General features: G+C 37.3%; 2 protein-coding genes across 2 annotated transcripts in view; both read right to left on the bottom strand.

The window, feature by feature from the left end:
* galr1b (galanin receptor 1b) overlaps positions 1-9591 on the bottom strand; it is a 72652-nt gene extending 63061 nt beyond the window's left edge. Inside the window, exons 1-2 of the mRNA XM_058783651.1 lie at positions 8707-9591; positions 7233-7298 (exon numbers count right to left, since the gene is read on the bottom strand). Coding sequence (XP_058639634.1) covers positions 7233-7298; positions 8707-9363 — 723 coding nt within the window. The 5' untranslated portion in view covers positions 9364-9591. The remainder of the gene's footprint in view (positions 1-7232; positions 7299-8706) is intronic.
* Positions 9592-18165: 8574 nt separating this feature from the next.
* ctrb.3 (chymotrypsinogen B, tandem duplicate 3) lies at positions 18166-22323 on the bottom strand. Its single transcript, XM_058782821.1, has 7 exons — positions 22200-22323; positions 21878-21981; positions 21675-21754; positions 21507-21591; positions 20873-21053; positions 19767-19900; positions 18166-18711 (listed from the first exon to the last, which is right to left on the bottom strand). Exons 1-7 carry the CDS (start codon positions 22249-22251, stop codon positions 18550-18552), a joined length of 798 nt encoding a protein of 265 aa, XP_058638804.1. The 5' UTR covers positions 22252-22323; the 3' UTR covers positions 18166-18549.
* Positions 22324-22352: the final 29 nt, after the last annotated feature.

Below are 22352 nucleotides of genomic sequence, written 5' to 3'. Positions count from 1 at the left end.
AGGATGGCTTTTGAGGCCAAGGATCCAGCGTTACGGGAGGGCGTGGGCCCTGACGCTTGGGGAAGGGGTACCTCTTTGCCGATCTGGGGCACTGCTGAAGCCCCGGCTCCGGCTTTTGCGAGAGCTGAGGCTGTGCTGGTTTAGCAGGCTGCTGAGTGGACGCTGGCTTGGGGCGGCTTGAAACAGTCGCCGGGCTGGAGCGCTTAGGTAGGAAGTGACGCAGCGTTTGCGACGTCTTCTGTGCCTCAGTGAAGTTCTCCGTAAAACAGTCCACAGCTGGACCGAAGAGTCCTTTGGGTGAAACCGGGGAATCGAGGAAGATAATTTTCTCAGCGTCCCTGATGTCCGTTAGGTTCAGCCACAGGTGGCGCTCCAGCACCACCAGGTTGGCCATGGCTTTGCCCACCGCCTGCGTCGTTGCCTTGGTAATGCGCAGAGCCAAATCCGTGGCCGTTCGGAGCTCCGAGAACGCGCCTTGATTTTGCCCACCACGTCCATGTCACAGAGAAGTTTGGCTTGAAACACGGACATAGTATGCAGGGCTGAACCGGCCTGGCCGGCTGCTGCATAGGCTCTGTTGGCAAGCGCTGACTTCATCCTGCAGGGCTTTGAAGGATGTGTTGCCGTCTTCAGTCCACGGTTAGCCGGCGGAAGCAGGTGTGCAGCCACCGCCTCCTCGAGAGGGGGGAGCTTGGAATACTCCTTTTCCTCAGCGCCATCAACAGTGGTGAGAGCTGCTGCAGTAGAGGGGTTCACAAAGGACTATCGCTCACCCCTAGTGAGGAGCTTGATCTTCTAATAAGGTGGTTAGGACCACAGTCTTCAGAACAAGTTGAGTCATCAAAGATTGGAGGCTTCTTACCTGGGCTCTCTTTCCTAGACACAGCGCGGGGTGTGGCACCTATTGTCAACAAGCTTCCTCCTAACCTCCAAGAGAAGTGGATGTCCCAAGGGTCTCAATACGAGCTTCAGTTCCAGGTACCATTTCCTCCATTCTCATTTTTTGCAGATTTTGTATGTAGGGAAGCCTACATGCGCAACGACCCGAGTTTCACGTTCCACTTATCTTCGACTGCCTTCGAAAGCCAGAAATCTCAGTGAAAAGAGGCGGACCACTGAAAAGCTTCATCTCCACTCACAAAACTGAGATTGCACAAACAACCAGCTCTACCGATTCACTGAATAGTAAACCAGATATCAACAGACAGTGCCCCGTTCACAAAAAACTCCATCCCCTCAAACGATGCAGAGCCTTCAGAGCTAAGAGTATTGAGGAACGGAAAACGTTTTTGAAGGAGCATAATCTCTGTTTCAGATGCTGTTCTTCGAGCAACCATGTGGCCAAAGACTGTGATGTAAGCATCCAGTGCACAGAGTGTGACAGCAACAAACATGTCAAAGCCCTTCAGCCTGGACCACCTCCATGGATGCTAAAAGTACCCAACGCAGAGCATGGCGGGGAGAAGGAAAGTTCAAACCCTTCCATTAACTCTAAATACACAGAGGTCTGTGGAGGTACTAATAGTTCACGATCTTGTTCGAAAATCTGTCTCATCAAAGTTCACCCCAAGGGAGAGCCAGACAAATCACTGAACGTCTATGCTATATTTCACGATCAAAGTAATCGTTCACTTGCCAGGTCTGAGTTCTTCAACCTCTTCAATCTTAAGAGTACAGAATTTCCCTACACCCTGCGCACGTCTGGGAGGCAAGCTAGGAACTTCATTGCACACCCTCTAGATGGCAGTCTGTTAGTCCCACTCCCTACGCTCATTGAGTGCAACTGCATTCCCGAGGACAGGTCGGAGATACCCACTCCCGAAACAGCAAAACACCACCCACATCTTAAATCTATTGCTCATCTCATCCCTCCTCTAGATCCAAATGCTCAAATACTTCTTCTCGGACGTGATATCCTTAAAGTCCATAAGGTAAGAGAGCAACGCAATGGGCCACAAAATGCTCCCTATACTCAAAGACTGGACCTTGGCTGGGTTGTGGTCGGCGAGGTCTGTTTTGGTGCTGCTCACAAGCCCTCAACTGTGAGTGTTTACCGCACAAACATTCCAGAAGATGGGCGTCCATCCTGCTTTAGCTCATGTCACAATAAGCTCTACCTCAAGGAGAAATTAACTGCACAGCCAAGTGTTTTGAAATTAACTGCACAGCCTCAGCTTGCTCCCAGCCCATCAGCCGCCTCAATCTTCAAAAGCACGAAAGATGATGAAAAGATAGCCCCCTCAGTTGAGCATAGGCAGTTCATTCAGTTAATGGACAAAGAAATGTTCATGGATGCCACTAATAGCTGGGTAGCACCCCTCCCTTTTCGTTCACCAGACAACGCCTTCCAAACAACAGAGAGCAAGCTCTGAGTCGTTTCAACTCTCTATGTCGCACTCTACATCTGGCCATCCATATCGAACTGATAGAGTCAATGGACACATCAAGCTTCATTAATGCACTTAGTCGGTTCTTTGCCATTCGAGGCCCGGCAAAGATTATACGATCCGACTGCGGTACTAATTTCACAGGAGCATGCAGAGAGCTGAACATGCTTGTGGTCTCTTCCAAAGATCCCAGTGTGACAAAATACCTTAGTGATAAAGGTTGCAAATGGATCTTTAACCCACCTCATTCGTCTCACATGGGGGGAGTTTGGGAGAGGATGATCGGTCTTTCAAGACGGATTTTGGACTCCATGCTTCCTCAAATCAGCTCCTTGCATTTGACTCACAAAATGCTGTCAACTCTAATGGCTGAAGTATGTGCTATTATTAATGCAAGACCTCTTGTATCCATTTCTACTGACCCCGAGTCACCTCTTCTCACCCCAGCAATGATCCTCTCCCAAAAGGTGTGTACCCCATCCGCACCTCCAGGATTGTTTGAGAACGCTGATCTGTATCGGAAACAATGGAAAAGAGTGCAGTATCTTGCCAGCTTGTTTTGGGAAAGGTGGAGATGAGAATACCTTGCATCCCTTCAGGCTTGTAAGAAACGGCAAGACGGCAAACCTAATATCAAAGAAGGAGACCTGGTCCTTCTGAAAGACGATCAGGTAAAAAGGAACGAATGGCCAATGGCTCTGGTCACCAAAGCTATCACAGACTCAGATGGCAAAGTCAGAAAACTGGAACTGAAAGTCACTAAGAGTGGTACTGTTAAAACATTCTTACGACCTATTACAGAGGTTATCTTGCTTATGTCTTAAATTACCCAATGAACATATATTCACTAATTAAGAAATTAAAAGTGGTATTATACTTAATACCAGACGGGGAGTATTATGTCTAACATTACTTCTTCCTCCCCACTAGAGGGCGCTGTTTGACATAGGTTGAGTTAAAATCCAGTTTGACAAAACTTTATTTGTAATGCTACATAGCCTAAAAGCACGCAAAGCACAGCGGCCATTTCGCAGCAGAGAGATTGCGTGTTTCTTTCATCTTCTTCCATCTCTTGTGTAAAACCCCTAAGAAGCTTTGCTTGTAAGTCTATCATTTATATTCGTTAATTTTTATACTTTGTGTTTGTATTTTGTTAAGAGTTTTAAATGTTGGAAGCATGCATTATATTCACATTCAAAAGATCGGCATAACTAACATTACTGCAGTTTACTAATGTAAACGTAAACATTGTATAAAGAGTTACTGTATTTTGTTTGTTTTATTCAAGTAAGCATTTATTGTATTTATATTGCAGTTTCATAAAATAATGTAACGGAGATTGAACTACATGATTGCACTCAAGCAAAAGTAAAGAGAAAATTTACTCAATCATCTGAGTGGTCATTGAAGCTGATCAGTCATTTCCTTGCAATGTTTGGCTATCTGTATATGCATGCTCGACACACACGCATGCAGAGGACAGAATAAGAAGGCTAATAAAAAAATCTATTTTGAGACACTGCACCTGGTGTTTATAATGTATTTAGCTACTTGTGATGTTGAATTAAATAGATCAAAGTGCATGTGGTTTTGACAAAACAATGCCATGCACTCTAGAAATGTCTAATATAACATATAGCAAAGTTATACAATCAAAATCTATATTAACGAAAATTTTTTCAAAAATTGTTCTACAGACTCTACTGTTAATTTAAGTTGTTACAACAAGACTAGAAATAGGGCTATTCGATTCTGAAATTTTCGAGTCCGATTCCTGGTTCTGGAATAGATGGGATTCGATTCCAAGAATCGATTCCTCACAGTTGTTTTCGATTCTTGTTTTTTAGATTGAAGGAACCTAATCTCACCATGACTGCAGGATATAAAGTTTGCAGAAAGTAGTCTTCTCATAATATAAAGCTTTATTTGTAACAATGGCGATACATTTCTGTAGCTCTGATTGATTTTTAAATTTTGTCCGCATTACCCATGAAATTAGTCATAGCCCACAGCTCAGCAGGGACATGCGTTTATCGCATGAATAGAACAAGACATGAAGTGTCTAAAATAAATATGCACAGTTAAGCTGAATGATGAAGTGTACTTTAACTGTATATGTGGCTGACGCTGGTCAGTTATGAGTTATGAATGACGTATTTGTGATTTCAAGGATTAAAATTAATATTTTATATGCATAATATGCATATTCGTGTTTTCATGACTTCACAATTTAAATGTGTAATTCTGTGTATATGTACCAATTTCATAATTCTGATGGTGTTATTTATTTTCGTTGTACTCCCGGTTTGACTAAAATTAATGTCACGTGACCCTTCCTGATTAATTTAACCTGGAAGTGTTGGCACAAACTGAATGGCGAGATGTGAATCCAGATACACATGTTAGTGCTCCTGTCTATTCTACTGCTGGTTACCAGGCAAACACGGTAAAAGTATTAATGTTTGTATATTTCTTTATTTGCGTTGATGTCCTTCGAATTGTTGTGTATCTTTTCTTTGTTTCTGTTTGTATTTAGTTTTCACAGTGTTCCATGTCAGAAAAATAAAACATATGGACATCACTATTTAGGAAGCATGGACTGTTTAATGACTAGGTACAGTATGCTTTGCACAAAATTAACAAACTGCACTGAAACAAAATAACCAGAACATTAACAACAACACTGTTATAAGAGCTTGTGGTTTATCTGTCAATCAGATGTGCTTTCGCCACTGATCTGTGCTCTTGACGTATTCTTTCAGATATATCAATGGATGATAGAAATGTTTAAAAAAAATTGCATTTTATTTAAGATGGAAATAAGGTCAAGACTGTCGAACACGTCATGATCTATTCTGTCGTGTAGGGGTCAAAACTGTGGAAAACATAAGTCAGTTCCACCGTAAAATAACCTCTGAACTGTTTTTTTTTTTTAACTGGTTAATTAAAGCTATCTATCCGAAATAAACTTTTCTTGGAAATTAATCAGACGTCTAATCACTATTAACAAGCATGAGCTGAATTAATGGGTGCTTCTCAAACGGGAGGCTGCATCCTCAAACTCAGACGAGCATACCGACTCGTTTTCTTTCAGTTTATTTTTGTGAATTTTAATTTGTGCAGTCTTCGTATGATGTAGCCTTCCGTTTGAAAGGCATTCGTAGATAAGCTTTGTTGAACTGAAAAAGGCTCTGATTCCCCTTGATGGGGTCGATTCCAACAAGCAACAAAAATTTATTTTGAGTGCAGACTCCTGTAAGAACAGTTTTTGTTATATATTCAAAATATATTGTAATACGGTCAAAATGGCAGTGTAAGAAAAAAGAAACAATGTCAGCATTTAGTTTGAGTTAGTGATTTTGGCTAGAACCTCAACCCTGTTTTCTGTGCTTTCTGCATCATTATTACTATAAAGTAAACAAGCTTGACAATTCAAATTTATAACTTTTGTATTCATTCATGAAATTGTTTCAGCCCAATAAATACAATATTTACACTTTACCTATGAGAATTTTTCTCTTCAATATTGTCTTGGACTCTCTTGCTGCATTTCCCACGAACGAACATAGCTCGGTTTTGACGTGGTTTCAGACTTTTGGTCAGACTGAACATTTTTCCTTAGACAATGGATGATGCGAGATAGAGATCACTGCTTTTCATCTTCTGAGATCTGTATAATTGACTGACATGAAAGCCCACAAATCCGTGTTGCGAAACAACATTTTCCCCATAATGCCCATGAATTACTACATCAAGTACTATGAAAGGATTCAAGGTTAGTGACTTGTTGCTATAGTCACAGATTGTAGATAGATGTGCTCTAACACCAATTTTTCTCACGTTAAAGGTCAAATTCACTTCAGCATAAAAATTATTTCAGTTTCAGGTCTGCATTTTCTGTGTGAGATCCTGAGATCCCAACATGGTTTAGGATTATATGACGTTTTTTCAACAATGAGTAAAAGCATAATTAGAATTCCCTTCTGACTCCAGCCACCTCATAATATACCCCTTCTAGTGCTCCAGGACCAGTGCAAAAAAAGATGCCTTGGTTGCCATTGGTTACAAGAGACCACTCTGGAGCGTATTGGCTATTATGGACCATTAACTTAAGTGAGGCACTAAAACCACAGATGCAATGGTTTCTGACTTACGCTGCTTAACTAAAATTGACAATTTTAAGCACTTAAAATATCTGATTTGAAAGTCAATATGTCTGAAATGCTCAAGCTGTGAACTATTACGGCTCTTGAAGCATGTGAATTGTTTCTTCTGATACACGTAAAAACCAACTGTAAATACTGACAGCATTTAAATATTGTCAACCAGAAATCCTCACCTAGGCTTACCACAAATTTAAACAGTTAAGTCACACTTAAAAACACATGAATGTCACTGCATTAGATAACACAAGCAAAAAACACCAGCAAAAAAAAAAATGCTTTGATTCGAAGTAAAATGATAAAAAAAAAAGATTATAAAATTAATATTAAATTGTTTAGACACTTATCAAGTGTAACAGAACGTGCAATAGTTCCTCACAGTAACTGCAGAGTAGATATGTGCGATGCCACATGGTTTGGTATTTTGTTATCATGCAAAAAGGATCTGCATACTGTTGCTCTCCCTTTATTTAGAAAAGTTAAAAGTGGCAGTAACGTTTCGGTCCAAGACCTTCGTCAGGCTTCATTGTTTTTTTTGCTATGCAATAAAATCCAAACATTTTAAAGTGTGGCTTGTTTCCAAATTCATCATACAAAATCTAGTTATACAGAACATAATCAGAATAAATGATGTCAAGACCAGGAAAACAACACGTATCCACACACACACACAAAATCTTACCTTTCGTTTTGACCGTTCAGACTTCTTGGACATATTTTTCATTTTTTTATGAAGATGGTACAATACCTGCAATTCAAAGAAAATGTCACATTAATGTCTAAAAGTGTATGCCATTATTCTTCTACCATTAATGCTGAAAGAAGCAGTGAGTGATGGCAGACATTGAGTGGCTAGTGTTTTGACACTTATCTGGAGAAAAATGACAATGATAAACTATAGGATATTACAGGATTTCAGGAAGTCATTCCAGGACTGCAGGGACACATTTATCATCATGGTCCTGTCCAACATTTACACAAAATAAATACATTGATACACTGAGTAAACACTAACTCACATTAACCATAATAAAAGTAGTCCATGTTTTGTGGCAGTCACCTAAAATTGCTAAATAAAAGCCATGCTACTTGTAAAGTTAAATTTTCAAAGACAGCATAAAATCTGTTGAAAGGTACAACTTTCTTTCCTGTGTTGATGCGTGGTTGACAACCCAAAGTAAAACAAATATCTAATGTATATTGCAGTCATAAACTACAATTTGTTACTTGCTACTCTGTTGCAAAGGGCTGCTAAGGAGAGAGAAATATAAAGAAAATCTGATTGAACAAATATAGTTTGAAATGAATCATCAACATTTCTGGTCCAAAAGAAAAATTTTAAAAATGTAATTACTTTAAAATTTAAAGTAAATTTATCAGAATAACAGTTAATTTTATTAACATAACATACTAGCATATAGGTGGACTCAAAGATTACACAGATTGAAAGACACAAAACTTTCATTTTGATTTCAAAGTGTATTAGTCAAATTAAAATAAAAAATAAATAAAAAATGTAAACCTAAAAGTACTGGTCACAGTCCAAGCATGGCAATATCGATTGGTTATCGTAATTCCACAATTACAGTATCTAAAAACTGAGATGAACAGATATCATTTGAGATGAACAAAGTCACTGCACATGCAACTGCAAATACTGTTTGCTAGGAGCACGCATTGATGCGTCTGGAAAAGATTACTCTCAAATGGTCGGTGACGTCTGCGTGAACTTTAGGCTACTGTTTGGAGGCGACTTTACTCAAATCTCCGAATCCAGACGGGAGGAAGTCTTAAGTAGGCTACACCGTGACCGAACACTCTGTCTCTGGCCACCTGTTGCATCCTTGACGTGCTACGGCTAAATAAAACACGAATTCAGTTTCTCTAAGCGTTCTCGTGCTATGACCACAGTGGATTATTAAACTCATTATAATAATCATGTGGACACTAGAGGAAGCGCACACTGCAAGCCAGTTTGGAGTAAACAAACACGCGCCAAGTAGATTTAATTTAAAAACCGTTTAATCACTTCTTAAACGCTCATAAAAACCTTCCCATTCCCACACTTTAAACGATAAATCAGTTGGTTCAAAATGAATGCAGAAGTGCTCCCTCGATAGTTCTACAAGAAACTTGTCTTATTGTCGATTCCTTACCTTGGCATAACAGCATGTGATCAAAACCAACGGTAACAGATACCCAGTCACGAGAATAGTCACTTTATAAGTGTGCTTGGCTATCCGTTCGGTCCATATCTCCCAGCAGAACGTGCTATTGGGAGCCTCGGGGTGATTTGTCAAAATTTGGTGCTGTGCAATCGGGACTGCAAAGATGAAGGAAAGCATCCAAATGACACAGACGCCAATGAGCGCATTCCTCCGGTTGCGAATGCACGGGGACTTTTTGGAGAGCACCACGGCAATGTACCTGTCCACCGACATGGCCACAAGCGTGAAAATGCTCACCAGCATGCTAACCCCGAAAAAATAGTGCACGAATTTACACAGAAAAGCCCCGAAGATCCACTTGGGAAGAGAGTATATGGTGGCCTGAAACGGGACGCAAAACAGGAGAAAAGATAAATCTGCTATACTGAGATTTAGGATGAAAATGTTAGTGGTGCTTCTCGAGCGCCTCGACTTTATTTTCCCAATGACAACCATCACTACAGTGTTTCCAATGATTCCCACGAAAAATATACATCCAAATATGACGGGCACAATAACAGCCTCCGGACTGAAACTGTCGGTCGTGTGGTTCGTGTCCATACGCTCCTCTGTCCAAATTTCCGTTTCATTTCGGGATAACCCCATGTTTAGCCTACACGGATTCAATAAGTCCGGTTGTAACAACGAAACAAACAAAAAAACATAAGTCCGTTCAGAAGCACAGAACAATCATTCCCCCGTTTAATTTCTCATTTTCTCAAGTTAGCGCGCACTGACAAATCTTTGGCTCATTTGTGGAGAACTCCGGAAGGCTGGGAAATGCACCGGCTGGGTGTGAGGCACTAGTGAGAACGCACATCATACTACACTGGCGCGTACTCTTTCCCGGCAAGAAGACGCTGGGACACTGACACACGCTCAGTGCGTAAAGTTTCCGCCCGGAAGCGCTTAAAACGACCCTGCGTCGTGATTTGGCCATGATCGATTCAGTGTTATAATAGTAGAGCTTCTCTGAAGTTTAATTAACATAATAACTTTTTTTTTTTCACTTGTCATAAAGATAACTATGTCGTTGGGTCAAAGAGCACTGGCATGTTTGTTTTTGTCATTATGAACCTGGCTTCATCTAGAAAAATGTCTGAGGACCTTTACACTTGTTCTCACATTATCTTAAGGTGTCACGATGCAGATAACATACCACGCGCAGACTCAGTCCCTCGCTTGTTTGTTGGTTGAATTTGGTCAGCTAGGCTACCACTGCTGAAATACAAAACTCACAATTATTATTATTATTTTTTTTAAATATAAGTATTTACCCTGCTGAAGAAAAAAACAACAATAGACACCATCACAAAATTTGTAATGGTTTTACTGGTTATAATGGGAATTGTATAGGTTTTAATGGAAACTGTAATGGACCCTGTGTTGGTCACCTTCTATTGGTGGCTTGTTAAAACACTACAAAAAAACAAAAAAAACAAAATGGTTTTAATGGTTAAACGTTGATGGTTTGTAATGTTTGTAATGGTATTTGTAGTGGAAACCATTAGAATTTTTTGTGATGGTTCTATTGTTTTTTTGTTTTGTTTTTTCAGCAGGGTACTTTTCATGTATTATTGGTTCTCTCGTTGCCCAGTTCTTCATACGAATCTGCTAACACAAGCAGCATTCCACCCACACAAATAACCTTAATAAAATTACACAAGACTGTTCAATGAACTCAATAAAAGAAGAATATCCCTAAACAGTTTCCGGGATTTTATAGCAGCTGTTAATGTGACATGTTTGCTGTTTTTATAGTAGGCCTATGTTCCTCTGTACAGTTCTTATTGTTATGCAAAATGCTAGTTAGCCTGAGATTTAAAAGCAACACATCATCGTGAAGAGGCTGCAGGTACAGTGATAGCAGGGGTTCCCAGTCTCACATGGAAAAAAAATCTGTTTCATAATTCATCTTATTCTGCAAGAATTGTCTACATTAACAGTAAAGCTGCAGGATTTGAGGCTTCTCAACTACTTTGGACTACCTGGTCTGGACCCCACAACACAGCAAACCTTTCAAGTTTGAATTCTTTGAGTTCAGCCAAGAGGTCAAGCTGTGACATTTAGTTGCTTTATTGGTTAAATGTCCTTTCGCTATGTGAAATTACAGGATGAACCATGGTACATTGCCAAAAAATCTTCACATGCACTTTTGCTTTCAGTCGACCATGTTCGTCTTTGTATGTCATGTTCGTCTTTGTATGAATTAAATTCTCTGTTCACAGCTTTAACAGCTTGGCCTGTTATGGATGGTATTTTTCCAAATGATGTGATGTGATGTGTATATTAGTAATATGGAGAAAGTGGTTCTTGTAATAATTTCTATTTTGTTCTCCAAAAGTTACAGAGCTGAGAATGACTTCACCTGTAATCCCATCATGACCTGGAGACATAATTTTGAGACATTTAATAGATTCTATTACTTCCACAGTGATTATGAGCTCATCAGTGCATTTCATGTCTGCAGCATCCAGTGGTGTTCAAGTCATCTAATGAATCTAGCTTCCTCACAGCAACTGATATGGTTAAAAAATAACAATAAAAAGTAAAGAAGACCACCAACCTCAAACTTAGAGGTACCATTCTTTCTGTAATTCACTATAAGTTAAGGAGAATTTTGATTGCCATTCATCTCTTTCATTCAGTCGATCAGATTTAATTCTGTGAATGTCATAAAGCTGGTTCAAATAGAGTGAAATTTTCAATCTTAGACAGACTGTCAGGGGCCCTTGGGTAAGAAAAGCAATTTTCCAATTACCACTGTCCTCAGCCTTTCTAAGCTTGGAAAGAACATTGTCATAACTGCTCAAATACTTTACAATATTATATTTAACTCCCATTAAAAAAGAGTCCAGTCTTATTCTAATAATAAACAATAAGAGAGTTTATTTTTAGCTTCCCTGTATCATGAGCTTTTTAGTTTTCAGTAGGATGGTGTGAAATCCTAATTATATAAACTGGCTTTGAATAGAGTGAAGAATGCTGACATATTCTGAGCAGCAACAGGTTTAGTATGGAGCCAAGTCTTTGTTACACAAGGCAAATGTTCTGGAAAATGTAATCCTCTAAAGTAGTTCCTCAGCATACTAACACACCTGCTCAGTGCTCATGAGAAAACATCATCCCTTTCACATATCTACAATCTAACATAATTAATTATAGAAATTATTCTTGATGAAAAACAAACAAACAAACAAAATAGCAGGGAAAAAAATGGATACTCCAGTCGAGTAGCTACGGGTGGGCCTGGGTGGGCCCGGGCCCACCCAATGAGAAGTTTGTAATTTTCCAAATGGATGTAATTTATTAAACGATACTAATAAATGTCTTATTTAACTGTAACTTTATTTATTAAAAAATATTAAACGCTTGTTTTCATTGTCAATTACATATCATCATAAGCTTGTCAAAATGATGATTCGTCAGTTTCTGTTAGTCCCACCCACAACGTTATGTTTAGGACCTATGTTTACGACGTAAGGATATAATAGTAAAATGCGCGCGTTTGTGAAGTTAAATTTGAAAATAGCCTAGTGAAGCAAACATAAATCAGATCAATTCTTTTAAAAAGTAAAAGTCTTATCAATAAATCCGAACCGTCTACAAATGAAACCCGACAGACCACCTGAGGGTGCTGGATTTATTGATCGGAAACTTCTGAACCAAGAGTGTTCAGAAGTTGTTAGTTAATGTTAGTTAATGCATTAACTAACATTAGCAATACATTTGTTACCTTGTTTATTCATCTTTGTTAACCAGCTCAGGCAAATGTTAACAATGTTAACACTTTAAATGTTAACTTTTAATTTTAATAATGTCCTATTAGTAAATTTTGAAATGAACATTAACATAACAAATTAATAATGTTAATGCATGCTTTAGATATACTGTGTAATGAACCTTGGTGCTTTATTTTTTGTTGTCAATTTGACATGCAGTTTTCATATGCTACAAACCTGGCCCACCCAGTTTTATGTAGGCCCACCCACTTAAACATTTCTGGCTACGCTAGTGCTCCTGACATCAATTTAAGACCTGATGTCAAAAGACAGAATGCAGAAAACCTTTCACTTAAAGCAAAACCTCAAAGGTTAGTTGAAGATAACAGACTCTTGTCTAAAGACACATGAATAGATGCCTCCTCATAATTTTTAAGCAAAATAGCAATGAATATTAAACTTACATAATTTCAATATAATAGAAAATCGCTTCAAAAAAATGTGGGAGGATCATTCAAAGTGGAAAAAAATATCCTCAATGAATGCTGGTGCTCTGACATAATATAGTAAGTACTCATTCCTGCATCTGTCACACTTTTAACTGTAGGCCTACAAGCTACTCTTTTCTATTTAATAAAAGTGGATGATTTTGAGTGTCAACTCCAAAATTTACAAAAGCACTAGATATACAAAGTAAAAGAAAAGCTGCCAACAAGAACCCAGCATACATCAATGCATGAGCATAATGCATTAATTGACACCTTATGAAGCTGTTGAGAGAATGTGGAAGAGAGAGTGCAGAGCTGTAATCTGTGCCCAGGTGATGCATTGTGACACCACTACTTTAATTCAACTTATCTCTCTTTATTTGCAGGTCCAGTATAACGGGAAAGCTGAGAGTAAATAGAGATTAGAATAGTCTTTAACTTTTTGATCTTAATGAATAGCAGCCAGGTCAGTAGTGAAGCCCTGAGTGTTGAGTGCCCCCAAACCTCCCAGCACCAGCACAACAAAACACATTTGACTTCAGTAGACTCTAAGAAATACAGACATATCAGAGCAGATATCTAGTGCATTCTTAAGGAAACTTGCAGAGAGGTTTTGGCAGTAATACAAGTCCATAGTTTTGACTGTATTTCTAAAAATAAACCCAAATTTCTGGGATGCATAACAGAATGCATACTTTTTTTTTTTTTTTTAATTTAAATTAAAAACTGAAGAGTAAGAATAAAATACATAAATAAACTTATGTTCTCTTCTGGCATATGCAACACCTGAGTGAAATATGGTAAATTAAATCGTAAGTTATCTATTTCTGAGATAATAGCACTGGAAATACTAACCTTGAAATTGCTTTGTACAATCGGTGTCTTGTGTGCTTACTAATGAACGACACCGTTTTACATTTTTCAATGTAAACACCCAAATGAAATATCACTCAGCTATTTTTATAGTATTATATTATTTTTATTGTCAGGTGTTAAACATCACTGACCAACTGTGCAAGCTGAACACTTGAGACTAACAAATCTCTTTCAGAAGCCACAAAATGCTTTATTTAACACTCAAGTTTAAAATTGAGCAGTTTGAGTGTTAATAGTTTAGCATGTCCTGCTACTAAGCACTAAGTGCTTAAAATCCTCCATTTGGGGATTTTACATTAAATATTCTTTTCAAAGTGGATATACTGTGCAATATCTTTTGAATGAAAATCCTTTGACAACACTAAATATACCCTTCAGAAATCAGTAGCCTGTTGTTCAGTTGAAGTATGATTTAGAATCATAATATCTGTGCAAGAGATTTGTTGAGTTACGAAATTAATATGCAACTTGTGTTTATGATGTTTATGATGTTTTCATTTCCAGTCCTCGTTTATCAGGCTGACAGCTCTAGGAAAGAATTAAGCTTATGTGATGCTGAAATTGGTCTCTGAAATACATCCCAGTGGATTTTATTTATTTATTTATTTATTTGAAAACAGTGGTTGTTTAAGTTCTTGCAACCTTGTTCTGGCACCGTTTTCTTCTCACCAGATAACGTGTGGCTGATTTCCCATTAAAGAGACAGGCGAAGTGCCAAATCCAACTGTGATGGATCAGAGGAGATGCACTCAGTGATGTTTTTTTTTCTTTTCTTTCAGAACTAGACCAGGATCATGGTTTACAGGTTTACAGGCTCCAAGGTACTTGAGTGACTCAATTATACCTGCAGCTATTACAACTATTTCCAAAAAGAGGTGGGTTCATTTCCAAGAGCAGCCCAGAGGCACTCCAGTGCTCACAGTTGTGGAGTTTGACAGGTTGTAGCACAGGTGTTTGTGATCCATTGGCACAAATATAGTGTTATATTTACTTCTGTCAGAGCTAAAGTTCACAAACAGCATTCTGATGTTTGTGCCAAGGTAGTCCAGGTGTAACAGAGACCCATATTCACTGCGCCTCCCAGAGGTGAGTAGCAGGAGGTCAAAGAATAGCACTAAGGAAAAAAACAAACAAAAAACTGATAAATATCAACAAACTTCTCCAGTTTCATGATCAGGACATTTTAATTCTGTTATGGCTGAAATGAAAGGGGTTATTGCAAGAAACTTGTTTAGGCAAATAAAGAATAGCCGTGTTGCAATTTATTCAAATATTTTTAATTTAGCTTCAGAAGCCTTTGGAAACTGCAAGGTAAATTAGTGCACATTTGTAGATTACTTTAGAAATCTTTAAGCAAATTGCAGTGTGTTCTCCATTCACTTCAGGAATATATGAGAAAGGAAGTAGTGAAGGGAATGGAAATTGAAGGCTGTAGGACTGTGTAGGACTGTAGTGTGTACAATCCCTGTGTTCTTTTCTTCTTCTTCCAGAAAGCAGAAGTGAGACTGATAACATCAGGTTTGCTTATTTATATAAACCATTAGAAAATGTTTTAATATAAAATATTTAATATAAAACTGCGCTCTAGATGCAGTTCTTTCAGAATCTGACAACTAAACAAAGAAACAGGTACAAATGTAGTATTATGACAGACAGTGCAATGTTGGGTGAAAGTTTAACATGGGGCTCAGCAATCAACACTGGACAAGAATTGAGACATTTTTCAAAGCCCCACACACTCAAAAATGCATCCACTTGTTCACTCCTTAGGCAGAAGCAGTATCAAAGTATAGCACATGTCCTGCTGACTTTAATTTTGGCAGTTTTGTTCTTCTCTGTCCAACTGTGGGGAGAAGGGATACATCAAAGCTATCTGGTTTATTAAGGAATGAGCACGTTATAGGCACACAAATGATATCTGAGGGAGGACTCAAACTGAGATAGAAAAAGAGGAAAAATAGAACAATAAAGAAAGCACTGAGACTATTATGGAGCTGAGACTGATGATATGAATGAAATGAAAGAGAAAATAAAAAGGGATATATCAGAGACATCATGCAATTAGAACTCTTAAAGCCAAATGTAACAATGTAATAAAAAGTCATTACATTCAAATAAACTGAAAAATACCATACTTTTTTTTTTTTTTCTCACACTTTTTGTGTCAGACCGCTACAAGTATGATAAATATCCATAAACAATACTGGGAAAGCTATATAGAGCAAATAGTTTAACCAAAAAAAATTACACTAAACATTAATGATAAAGAAAATAGGCTTGCTGGAGAATTTAGCATCATGTACAGTGTTTGTACAGGAAAATATACTTAATAAAATAATTGCTGTATGTGTGCTCTTTTCAATATAGAAATACTCTTCACATCCTTCACCACAAATTAAAATGCTCATATGCACCTACTGAAGTGCCAGGATAATTATAGGTACTGCCTCAAGAATTTTTTTTTTCCTCTCAATATCCATTCTTGACAGTACATCTCAAGGAAGGAATGGTGGTATAAGGTTGTTTTGTTAACATTAGTTATAGGTTACAGGTAACATTATCAGGTAATCATGAACTAACAATGAACAGTAGCTTACTTTTACTGCATTTATTAGGATATTTCAGTACTATTCAGTACTATTATTTAGTTATAATATACATTTTAATTATATTTTTTAGTTATAAATTATATAAATTAACATGAATTAATGTATATTGATTAACTGGCAATAAACAATGTTATATTTACAAACTATAACCATACTTGGATGTTATTGCTAAATGGTTTTATGTAGATGTTTTGTAAGACTGGACTACATTTTTTCTAATTCTTAATGCATATGTTTTTTTTGACTGTTAATAGTGTAATTGTATTGCCCATTTGAAGACACTTGTAGAAAAACTGTAAATAGAGTACAGTTTTTCAACTGTGGTCATATTTGAATCAAATTCAAATTTTTGAAATGTATAAAGCATCACAGTTTTTTCCCACAGTTGATTCAGTCTTCCTTTTTACTTTTTCAATTGTAAGAATCTGATCTTGAATATTAAGAATATTCCAGATATTACGCTGACACTGCCATGATGCAAGGGATTTATACAGAGCCACAGACATTATTACCATGCTATGGTTGAGTGCTATCTCTTATGCCACACTCAGATGAGCTGGACCCTCTCAATACTCGAATCAGTCCTGAGGGGAAATTTGTAAGAGTTGTTCTATTTTATCATTCAGTCAATCCAGCTGTCCTCAATGGCCTTGAACTCTTGTGATCCTTGCCTCCCCTTGCCAACCATAAACAACAACAACAAACTCAGAGTCAGCCAAAGAATGTATTAGAATTTACAGTAGATTTGAAACTGTGAGCTGAAGGTTTAAACCTGTGATCTGAAATAAATTTATCATATTTCATTAATATTGAATGTACAATTCTGGTCAGTCTCAACACTGCGGGGTGGATGATGCAGGAAAATACCTGAAAAGCAAAGCTCCACAATTGCTTGGCTTTGATTCTGAGTGACACCTCAAGATGACATTCACCTTGAAACTACTGTCATGTTTTATTTTATTTTATTTTTTTTTGAAAATATGTGTTATTCAACCAACATTTAACTGAGAGCTGAAGAGTCCACGTTTTTAGCACATCAATTTATGCTTGAATTTAAGAAGTGGTTAATGGGATATTGTTTTTTTTTTTTTTCATTCAGTGTATTGTACTGAAGCTCTCAATTCAATCTATTTATTAACATACTGGCATTTTCAGTGAGAGAACATGAGAGCTTCTCCTATTGTATTATTTGTCTCATGCCTTCTCTTCATCTTTTGTTTCTGTCCTCTACATCTCTCTGTGAAACAACTGACTCCACTGTTGAATATGTGTCTCAAGGAGGATCAGGATGTTGCCATGGAGACCCCTTATATGATGTTTTACCTTGTATTTAACAGACTGAAGGGCTGAAAGGTTTTAGGCTGTTAGAACCTGAACGCACCAAAATATGCATAGACAAAAACATCTTTCAGTTAGATTTATGTATGAAATAACCACACAATATCAGAGGAATTACATTTTTACTAATTTAATAATGCCCATCCTCATTTTGATATTTAAAGTCTATTGCTTTGAGTATAACCTTGAATGACAAAAACATTAAATTCGTTAAAACTGGACTGCCTGTGACAATTAAAAACTTGACAATGCTTGCATAGCCTACTGGAAAACAGAGATTGTATATTGAGGAATATAAATAGACTAATCTGCCAAAAATATACAATTTAATAGTTTGTGTGAGTCTTTATCGCCCTCCTCTGTCAAAGATGCACATTACAAGTAAAATATATTTTATTCTTTGTTCTACAGGAAAGTCATAGATTTTAGACCGTTTGTTAATTTCTAATACGTTGAGAAATGAATGACTAAATGTAACTATTAGTTTTACAGAATCTATATAAACACAAATTAAATGTTGGCTATGTTTAAAAATCCACTACAACATGACATAAAAATTGTGTATATATTTATTGAACTGTACGCAGACCTTCTATAAAAGCAATAAGCTTCTCATAGCTGTGATTTTACCACAGCTAAGCTGGTTTTAACACCACCCCGTAACTGTGGTAAAATCACTGCTATTCACATTCTTGAGTAGCTCTCAAAATGATGCTGTTCTGTGACGTCAAGGAATATCTATCTATACATTTTGTTTCTTTAGTTGGAAGCCAGAATCTGATCCACCCAGTCGCGCAGCTCAGTGACACGGGCGTACACACCAGGAATGCTGGTGTCACAACGGCTGCTTCCCCAGGACACGATACCCACCAGAGTCCAGACATCACCCTTCTGACACACCAGAGGACCGCCAGAGTCACCCTAAACAGACAGCAGGACAAGAGAGTTAGGGGAGAACTATGGAGTCAATTTAATGCCACATATATATATGCAAAAGAAAAATAAAGTATTGAGCAAAAAAAAAAAAAATAGTTTTGCAAACAAAAATAAAGATCGCAAAATAAAAATAAAGTACTGAGAGAGAAAAAAAGTTTTGTGAACAGAAATAAAGAATTGCAAAAATTAAGATGTAATTCATTGCAAAAATCAATGACAGCTGTAAAAGAAGCTTATGAACTTTGATTCTATTTTATCTCTGCAACACATAATTTCCATGCTCACACCTACTAATTAATTTGCAACGCTCCATGTATTTTCAGTTATTTTCATTTATTAGTTTCAGTCAAGCGTGAGGTCGCAGCAGGTTCGAAAGTCAGCATGGCAGAACAGAGGCCTGCGGGTGGATTCCAGGTATGTAAAGTTGATTGTTTCCTTTTATTTCATTAAAACATTAAAATGTGTGTTGTTTTGTTAACTAAATGCGATTACTATTAAAGTCGTTTGCCAAAGTTTAAGAAGTTAGAGATCAGTTTAAGCAGTGGTTTTATTAGGCATAGGCCTACTCATACGTACAGCATAATGTAGACAAAATCAGCCTGTTCTTCACTAGATAATCATTGATGGGGTACATTAGCTTGTTACTAGGGTGACCAGACGTCTCTTTGTCCCGTCAATTTTCAAAAAAATGCAATCATTTCCCAGTGTTAGCTGTTTTGCCATTTTCTGCCTTGAAATATTCTTGCCACCCTTCTAGATATCGTGTATTGTACAGTAAGTTGATAATGTTGTCATTGTAGTTTTGGATAAATCCACTTTCAATATATGCAAAACTACAATATTATCAACTTACTGTCTGGTCAAAGTATTGGTTTTTGCTCAATACTTTATTTTTCTTTTGCAATACTTTATTTTTCTTTTGCAAAACTTTATTTTCTTTTGCAAAACTTTATTTTCTTTTGCATATACTGCATATGTGGCATTAAATTGACTCCATAGAGAACATTAGAGAGGAAGTGAGGATGAAACAATAGTCTTACCATGCAGGAGGAGGCACCAGAAGCACCTGCACAAATCATCGTATCATGGATGTTGCTTCCCCAGTAGTTCTTACAGTCCAGGTTGGACAACAGAGGCAAAGCAACCTGCTGAAGCTCATTAGGGGTGAACAGGGCTACACGGAGAGAGAGGATAAGAGGGCAATCATAAAACATGTCGGTAATCAAAATATATACAAACAAGTACACTAATATCAAAAGTTTGGTGTCAGTAAACATTTCTCTTTGAAAAGTACTTATTACTTCTAGTTAGCAAGGACAGCTTAAGCTAATTAGCCTAAATGTGACAGTAAAGACATTTATATAATGTTACAAAATATTTATTTGTCAAACAAACGCTGTTCTTTTGAACTTTTTATGCATCAAAGAATCCTGAAAAACAGGTTTCCACAAAAAAATAAAAAATCATCAATAAAATAATAAAAAAGTCATGTGACACTGAAGAACTGAGTAATGAAAATAATTATTTCAAATTGTAATAATATTTCACAATATTACTCTTTTTACTGTATTACCGTATTGGTGAGCAGAAGAGACTTAAAAAAAACATTAAAAAACCTACATACCCCGAACTTTTGAACAGCTGTATATATAAAAAGAGCTCAATATATATTAATATTGTGTTAATAATAATAATAATAATAATAATAATTTCAATAATGTAATAATGTATTATTATTATAATCATTATTTTGCTGTTGTATGCTTTTAGAAATAGCTGTGCTTTTTAGAAATATTACCTGTTTTTAAGATATTTTGGTAACACTTTAGAATAGGGGACACTTATTAACTATTAACTACGTATTTTCCCTCAATAAATTCCTAATTTGCTGCTTATTAATAGTTAGTAAGGTAGTTGTTAAGTTCAGGTATTGGGTAGGATTAGGGATGTAGAATAAGGTCATGTAGAATAAGGCAATATGTGCTTAATTACTACTAATAAATGGCTAATATTATATTAATATGCATGCTAATTAGCAACTAGTTAAGAGACCTTAAAATAAAGTGTTACCGATATTTCTATTGATCTAGAACCAAAAGCATGTGTGTATTATAAACTGTGATTTTATGTTAGTCAGATAACCAACCATTGTATCTGGTCACTCCCCAGCCAGAAGTTACACAGGTCATGCCAGGGGCAAATTCATCTGAAGTCTCAGCAAGACAAACAGGAGACACATGGGTGTTCAGTGAGACGGGTTCGGTCAGCTTGATCAAGGCAATGTCATTCTCTATGGTGTTAGAGTTCCACTGAGGATGGGTGAACACCTAGAAACAGAAAAAATAACAATGAAGAGAAATACAGAGTATAGGTTTAGTACACACCATCAGAAAAAGGGTCCAACAGCTGTCACTGGGGCAATATCCTTAAGGTACCAAAGTTAAAACATACATCTTTGTAACTTATTTACCTCTAAATGGCACATAATAGTACTTATGCCTTAAAGAAAATGCATTAAAGGTACATATTAGTACTTTAAAAGTACACATTAGTACCTAAAGGGTATATATTTGTACCTTTTTGAAAGGGTCCCAGTGACACTTTTGTCTGATAGTGTACTAACATGAATTTTCATGTTCCGTCTAGTATTCTAAATAATTTGCACATTGCTTACATAACTTTGTGGAGTGAATAAAGGACAATGAAGCTTATTTAAAATGTTTTAAGTCTCCAGCACTTGTGTATTGTTGAGGAATAAGTTTGAACTTCTTGAGCCTCACTTTTGATACTTTCATAGTCTGCGTGTCCTCCTGAGTGTTGCTGCTTCCCTTGTTATGCTCTCCCAGGATTACACGGTGACTAGTTCTGCAGATAAACCACAAAGGTTAATAAATCCACGTCTATCCCAGCATTCATGCATAGCTAACACGATGATTTAACTGTCTTACCTCACACTGCAGTGAGCAGCAGTCACAACCCAGTACTCATTGATCAGAGAGCCACCGCAGAAGTGGAAGCCAGTGAAGTCCTGTTATTTAAACAACAAAGAAAGAAATGATACTATGTGTAAGCTGTGAACAAATTTCCAGGGATCGCAACAGAAATCCAAAAAAGTCGATTGAAGTTTTGCTAGCTGGAACTAACACAGTACCTGCAGAGAGACCTGCCAGGGCCAGGAGTGAGGCACTGCCTCTTCACCGTTCACAATGCGGGCATAGCCACTGACAACAGGAGGAATGGCAGGAATGCCACAGCCTGAAGAAAAGAGGTGCAAAGGGATTAACAGATGCAAGAAGACTGTAAATAAGGAAATTTGATAGTAGAATTGATCATGGCCAAATGTTTTTTGTAAATGCAAAGCGTATTTTTAACATAGGATGGTGACTAGCAATACTGATCTTTTCAGCAACTGTGACTATGACCTTTGAAAAGCAGGGGGAATTTAAAATAATAATAAAAAAACACTTCCTCACCGTAGGCTGCACTAAAGAAGGCAACGCAGGACAGCAACCACAGGAAAGACATTGTGCAGAAGACACAGAATTACTGACGGCAGAAAGTCCTATTTAACACCAAAGCATGGCTTTACTCATACCAATGAGGGCATGACGACCTGACGTTACGGT

Source organism: Onychostoma macrolepis, chromosome 07, assembly GCF_012432095.1.
Source record: "Onychostoma macrolepis isolate SWU-2019 chromosome 07, ASM1243209v1, whole genome shotgun sequence".
Taxonomy (NCBI): domain Eukaryota; kingdom Metazoa; phylum Chordata; class Actinopteri; order Cypriniformes; family Cyprinidae; genus Onychostoma; species Onychostoma macrolepis.
The sequence above is the reverse complement of the archived record's forward strand: the minus strand, read 5'-3'. Positions and strand labels throughout refer to the sequence as shown.